Source organism: Buceros rhinoceros, unplaced genomic scaffold (assembly GCF_000710305.1).
Source record: "Buceros rhinoceros silvestris isolate BGI_N320 unplaced genomic scaffold, ASM71030v1 scaffold25776, whole genome shotgun sequence".
Lineage (NCBI taxonomy): Eukaryota > Metazoa > Chordata > Aves > Bucerotiformes > Bucerotidae > Buceros > Buceros rhinoceros.
The window spans coordinates 8,575-15,312 of NW_010418508.1; the positions used below are offsets into that span (position 1 = coordinate 8,575).

The 6,738-nt window shown below is 56.4% G+C and overlaps 2 protein-coding genes across 2 annotated transcripts in view; one reads left to right on the forward strand and one right to left on the reverse strand.

Annotated features, from left to right (window-relative positions):
* The window catches only part of LOC104495599 (A disintegrin and metalloproteinase with thrombospondin motifs 14-like), a gene marked incomplete at its 5' end in the record, with an annotated part of 9,585 nt that extends 7,979 nt beyond the window's left edge, over positions 1-1,606 (forward strand). Inside the window, 3 exons of the mRNA XM_010138584.1 lie at positions 1-62; positions 454-564; positions 1,251-1,606. The exon at positions 1-62 is cut by the window's left edge and continues 3 nt beyond it. Of these exons, the coding sequence (XP_010136886.1) occupies positions 1-62; positions 454-564; positions 1,251-1,606 (529 nt within the window). The remainder of the gene's footprint in view (positions 63-453; positions 565-1,250) is intronic.
* Positions 1,607-6,037: 4,431 nt separating this feature from the next.
* LOC104495600 (steroidogenic acute regulatory protein, mitochondrial-like) overlaps positions 6,038-6,738 on the reverse strand; it is a 3,737-nt gene continuing 3,036 nt past the window's right edge. The window contains exons 5-7 of the mRNA XM_010138585.1: positions 6,580-6,728; positions 6,279-6,372; positions 6,038-6,157 (exon numbers count right to left, since the gene is read on the reverse strand). Of these exons, the coding sequence (XP_010136887.1) occupies positions 6,038-6,157; positions 6,279-6,372; positions 6,580-6,728 (363 nt within the window). The remainder of the gene's footprint in view (positions 6,158-6,278; positions 6,373-6,579; positions 6,729-6,738) is intronic.

The window sequence follows — 6,738 nt, forward strand, 5'->3', positions numbered from 1 at the left end:
CGGGCGCTGCGAGGGCGACAAACCGGAGACCGTCCAGGGCTGCCATGTGGCCCTGTGCCCAGGTGAGAGGAAGAGGAGGTGGTGGTGCTCAGGGAAAGGTGCACATGCTGGTGGGAACCAGCCTTCCTGCATCCCTCTGGCCCATCTTGGCTTCAGGGGGAATGATGAACATCCCTGATGCTGCTGGCAGAGAAAGGGTTAAATGCCAGCCAAAATACCGCGCTTTTCTCTTCTTGACCCTGATATTTGCTGTAGATGGTACCACGGAGATGGGCACCCTGGAGTTCTCCTTGGGGGATTTTTGAGTGGTTTAAGTGCTGGTGCTCCCCAAGGGACCCCGTTTTTAAGGAGATCTCTTACAACAAAACAATCCCCCCAGAACACCCCCCTAAAGGTATTTTGAGTGCCCCCAACCTCCTGTGGCAGTTGGGCATTGTGGTGCTCTCTCTGCAGGGAAGCTCTCCGGCATCACTGCCAGCGCCGACGCCAGTGACCATGGCACACCCAAAGGGCAGCAGGTGCCCCAGGATGGAACCAAAAACCCTGTTAGCAAGATCTCCTCCAGTAAGTGTCCCTGCTCGGGTAAGGGCAGCGCTCCTCGGCACAACCTTCCTGAGGGCTTCTGCAACTCCTGGTGGTAAACGCAGACGGGTCGGAGGGAGGGTACGCACCCAGCGCTGACTTGGGGGAGTTTTACCCTCCGCTGTGGCACCCTGGTGCCTCTGCTTGGGCAGCCTGCTGCTCGGTTGCCATCTCATAGAGTCTGGGATCTTGCAGTTTCCACTGCCTTTGGCTGGGCTCCGTGTTGCCCTCCCTTTGCCCCCTGGATTTTTCACCCTTTCCTTTTTACCTTGAACTTTTTTCAGTCTCCTGTGTTTCTGCAAGCAGGGAGATGGCTTCTGGCTCTTGCCCCTTGCTCCAAGAGGTTGCTTGGAGCACTTCATAGCTGGGGTGAGATGCATCATGAGCGAATTTAAGGTGCTGGTTTGGAACATCCCTTGCTCTCTGTTTTTTCTCCCATGCACAGAAACCTTGAGCACCTTGGCTTTGTTCTCCACCTCCCTCACCCCTCCTTCCTATACAAGCTTTGCCAAAATTGCTGTTTGGGGGCAGAGATCAGCAGTAGTTTTGGCAGCACCCTGCAAGGGGGCCATCTGGTTGCCTGTGGGACTGTTGGAAAGGTGCATGAGTGCGAGCCTAATGTCATCTTTATCTTTTGCGCTGTCTGATGCTGCTCTGTCCCTCTCCAGGGGAGCCTTGCCTTGGGGACAAGTCCATCTTCTGCCAGATGGAGGTCCTGGCTCGCTACTGCTCCATCCCGGGCTACAACAAGCTCTGCTGTGAATCCTGTGGCAAGAAAGCCTCCTCCACCACCGGCTCACTGCCCACCATTGGCCCCAGCGCTCCCCCAGGAACCACCGCTCCCAGCTCTGCTCTGCTGCTCTCCCCCAGCCCCACTGACCCTGCTGGGGGAGGACCCAGTGGGGACCCCACTCCAGCACCTTGGGCTGGGCCAGCTACAGCTGGAGGGATGCCTGGCAGTGGTGCTTCCTCCGGGGGGCTGCCCACCCTGAATGAGCCAGGCAGGGGCCAGTCAGCCAGGTAACCCGCTCGGGACCATCCCACCGTGGGCCAGGGGAAGCCTTTTGCCTCCCACCCTTCCTCCCTCTCCTTGTCTCCCCTCTTCTTCCTTGCCACTCACCCCCCATCTTGCCCCCCACTTCCAGTGGTGGTTTTCATGGGTGGCACTGCCAGGTTTGAAAAAGAGCCAGCTCACCCACAAATTCCTGAGAAAACCACTTTTTTCTTACTATCTCCTGCACCCTCCCAACTGCGGCATGGTTTTTTTGACAGTGCTACAGAAAAATGGTGAAAAGGAGAAGAAAAAAGCAACAGCAGCTTGGCTGCGGGTAGATGAGCTGCTTCCTCCCAAGGTGCTAAAAAGATTTGGGAGGGGGGCTTTAATGTTGTTTTTTCCTTCGCCCTGCCCCACGCAGAAGCAGGATGTGCTGGAGAGGAGGGTCCTGGCTCTGCAGTTCAACCCCAGTGCTCAGAGCTTGCGACTGGCAACAGGAGGATGTTGGGAATCTGTTGGGGCAAGCAACTGGAGGGAGGGAGGGAGGGAGGTGGGGGGCGAAATGTTGGGAAATGCCCCCACTGCTGCCGTGGGCTGTCCCTGTTGGGGTAGAGAGTGTGGGAAATGTGTGTGGGGGAAGACCGAGTGTGAAAACCATAGACCAGCTTCTGTCCTGTATTGCAGGATAGGGAGGAGAAGGTCCAGGCAACTCTAACATGAGCAATAAGAACAAGGTCAAAGACCAAAAACAGGTGTAAAAATGCCTGTCACCTGGCAGTGACATTTTAGCCAATACTGCCCTTGGCTGGATTTGAGCTGATACCTGTGTCCAGCCTCCCCAGGCCCAAGAGCCCGATCCTTGCGCCCTTTTCCTCAGTGCCTGTCGGGCATCTGCACATTTCAGAGAGAAATGGGGATGACTGGGAAGCCAGGAGTGGATTTTCAAGGTGGTTACGAAGAAAAGAGGGAGGAAGATTCATCTGCGTCCATTCTGTTGCTCGGGAGAGGCTGAAAGGGATGTGATTAATGCCATTAAAAAATATTGTGCCAAGTACTAAACGTATGCACAGCACTTTAGGAGCCTAGCACTGCGTGCAGCTTGTTAGTGTCAAGCCAGCTCCTGGCACGGGGTCTGCCTGGAGGAGTTGCAGCCCTCAAAACCTCCCCAAAGTGGGGTCAGGCGGCCCGCTGTGTCCCGGAGGGGTGTCCCCGCACTGTGGTTTCAGTGCTTCAGGGTGTGCAGCCTCCCAGCTGAGGGCATCCAGCGCTGCCAGGTGGGGTGGCAGGGGATGGATGGTGGGCCTCTGTGGGGCGTGACTGCTGGCAGGGAGGAGGTTTTGGAGATGGAGAGGTGGAGTCGAAGGGAGGCAAGGCTTAGCGGATAGACCAGTTTGGCATCTCTTAGGAGCACGTGTGTGGCACGTACATCTGCTGGCCCTGCTTCCCTGGTCATCTGATGAGCAGGACAGGGCATCTCCAGGGTCAGTGTTTGGTAAGCTCTTCAGGTGTCCAGGGCTTGCTGGAGAGGTGGCTTGGGCTGCTTGGCACATACTGAGAGCCTGTGGGGTTTAGGGCATGCTGCTGTTTGAGCCTGGTGCTTTCAGTGCTGTTGGTGCCAGGGCAGAGCACTGCATCGACAGCGCTCGTGTGTTGTCAGCTGAGGTTGGGACACAGCAGAGGAGCCCTCGTCAGCGGGCAAGGTCCCCTCAGCCTTTGCTGGTCTGGCCTGGATTGGAGCAGGGGAGAGGTTGAAGTACACGCTTTGACTGAAATGAATGGAGACCCCTGTGTGTTCCGGATGTTTTAAGTATTGGAGACCCTCTGCAATGCTCCCCTGGAGCTACCCAACAGTACAAAAAAGAGCTGAAGAGATTTTAAGAGGGCAGCTTGTACACGCTTCTGCCCCCAAATTGCCTCCAAGTCAAGGCTTGATGAGCGTTTGTCTAACTGCTCTTAAAGGCAACCTGAGGCCAGGGGTACCCCTGCCTCCTGGGTGTTGCCCGGTGGCATTAAAGATGGAACACATTTGTCTGAGCCAAGCGACTGGCACACCTCGTGGGAGTGGGCAGATGGAGGGATGCCTACGAGATGCTGCAGCAGGGTGCCCAGGTCTGAGGCGTGCAGGTATTGGTGCCCTCAGGGTCGACGAGATCCTGGGGCTGTACCAGGGAGGGATTCATCTCTTGGACTGCTGACACCACTGCTGTGCCCCTTGCCAGCCTAGCCACCGGCACCGCCCTCCGCGGGAGTGCCAGCGTTTATTTATTGTGCCAAAGATAGTGCTTCGTTTACTCTTCAAGGACCATCTCTCCCTGGTGTCGGTGCAGCCTGTGCCACAGCCCTCTCCTGCTGCCGGGACAACCCTGGGCTGGCTCAGGGCAGGAGTGAGCTTCCTTTGCCTTTCCCTGCCTAAAGCCAGGCTTTTCTCCAGCCTTCGGTACCCCTGCAACCTTGGAGGCGTTGAACAGAAGGAAAACCTTCCCCCCTCAGAAATGGGCTGCCGCGTCTCCAGGGCGCAGTGGAAGTGTGTGCTTGCATGCGTGCTCCCTCCTTCCTCCCACCTTCTCTGCTGCACCCCTCTCTTCGGTGCTGTCCTGGGCATGAGTGCTTTACTGCATTAGGAATATTTGCAGTGGTTCCTTGCTGTACCTCGGAGGAGAGCGGTGGCTCAGGACTGGCCCAGTCCCCTTGCACCGGGGCCAGGGGGCTGCGCTGCAGGTGCTAACACTTGCCGCTAGCCCAGAGGCGGGCGAGATTTAAAACGCAGGGTGCAGTTAATCCCCCTCTGCCACGCGTGGGTGATGCTGCAGGGCTGGGACCTGGCACTGGGTATTTATTCCAGGCGAGCGTGAGAAGCACCCCGGGCAGGCTGAGGTGGGGTCGCTTCTCGCCATACACGGTGCACGGAAAGCTCTGGCATGGGGATGTGGCACAGCTCCCAGCAGTGATTTGGTCCTGCCTCTGGGAGGAGAGGCTGCATCTGGTCCCCCATGTCCTCCTGGGCCCACTGGACGCACCAAGTCATTCCTGTGATGTAACCTTGTCCAGTCTTACGATGATGTATAAAGTTTTGTACATACGAGATTCAGAGCTTTTTAACTTTTAATATTTATTAATTTTGTTGGGTTCTCTCTTTTTTTTGAACTCTAACATAATGTAAAAAAAAAGAAAAATAAATCCACATCAAAATCTCTTTTGTTGATTTATTTGGGTGTGAGATGGGGAAAGTATGAGTGTGACCTGCTTGTGGGTGTGGAAGTAGATTTCACACAGTGAGCCACAACCTCTTGATTTTACTTCAACCCAGCCACGCCTCTTTATATGCCAGAGTTCCACATACCTGTTTTGAGATTTTTCCCCCCCTCCTTTAAATAAGCCAAAGGCCCAGCAAAACCAACAGATGAATAAATCACAAGCACCCTGCAATGGCTGTAATAACATTTCCTGACACGCAGCTCCCGGGCTTCGCTCTTGCAAGGCTTGTTTCTAGCCGCACTTGGCAGCGGCTTTATGCCGCGTCGTGCTTCTTCCCAGGGTGCAGGAGAGTGATGGGACTGCTGGACCAGCCCTCCCTGCTGCTGCAAGGGCTGTGGGCATGGGATGACTGGCGATTGCCTGGGGATCCTCCTAGGACAAAACCCACCAGGGGCTTTATCATGCTGTACGTCTGAAGCGATAAGCTCCCCTGGATGTGTGGTGGCAGAGGGCACGATGCTGCGTTACAGGATCATTGGGCTGAGTCGGACCTTGCTGCTACCTGTCTCCATTGGCTGCTTTCTCGCTTGCCTTGCTGCCACCTCTCGCATTGCAGTAACCCAAGTCAATAGAATCAATGGTGAAAAGCACATTTCTGACCCCAGGGATGTGGCTTTAGTGCCATATCCCTGCTCTGGCTGTGCCTGTTACTGTTGGCGTGGCAGGAGAAACACCCCTAGGTATGTGCATATATAGATCTCATGAATACATAGGTTAGCCATTGGAAAAACAAAGATGTTAATGGATCAGGCCAAAAAGAGCCCCTGAGCTTGCACTGAGAACTGATGACCATGGTCAGGTTGCAAACGAAGAGTGATGAAGCTGGGGCAGGGCTGAAGCTCCAGCACGGTGTGCCGTGGGCAGTGCTGCCCATCGGGGTGCGTTTTGGCAGCCACCCCCCGTGCACAGCGGGGAGGAGCGGTGCCGAGCACCAGTTACTGTTGCTGAGGTGAGATTTGGGCAAGGGTTTTTAGGCAACCCCTGATGCAAGGCTTGATGCTGCCCGGGTTGCCCTAGCCTGCAGATGCGCCACTGTATCCCCAGAGCAGCAGCACGGTGCTGGGTGAAGGGTGTCCTCTATGCTCAGGGTTGCTCGGTGGGTTCACTGTCTCACCCTGTTGCTGGTGGCTGTGGCTCTTTGGCCACAGTGGCCACGAGCAGGGGAAGGAGTAGGTCTTCAGCTCACGTCACATCCCTGGTGGTTGGTCAGGGGCTCGTGGTGGCAGAGAGGTGCTGACAGAGGTGCTTGATGAATTCTGCTTGGGACTGCGGCAGGATGCGGTTAATGACAGACGCAGGGATCCAGCCCTTTGGGAGAGAAAACACCTCGAATTTGGTCCCACCGGGTCAAAGAGACTTGGGGTGTGTGTCCTGGGGAGGAGGGTACATCTCCACACCGGATGCGTACCCCTGGCTGTCCCACCCCATGTAACACGGTGGCACTTGCCTTCAGGTCAATGCTGAGGAGCCAGGTGAAGCGGGTATGGCCAGGGTCCCCCACCAGTGGCTGCAGGACAATGCAGCTCAGCCGGGACTCGGCCCTGCAGTGGACAAGGGAGCTGGCAGTTAGGGTTCACCCCAGGGAGAAAAAAATGAGGGTAAGGAGATCCCAGAGCAAGAACAACAGGGAGGTAGCTCTTGGCGTGCCTCCCTTGCCACGTCTGGTGCAAACATCCATGGCTGCAGCGGGGGCCCTCCCCCCGCAGGGACATGATAGCCCACGACAGTCATTTTGAGGGGGGCTTTACCTGATGCAGCCTTCCTGCAAGGGCAGGGGCTCCGCGTGAGTAGCAGTGCCCACCAGGTAGATGGCCGTGTCCCTCCTCCCGCAGTGCCGCACGCTGACGAAGTCCCGCTGACCCACCAGGTTGCCCGGGCTGGGAGCTGTGACTTCGTGCTTCACCAGC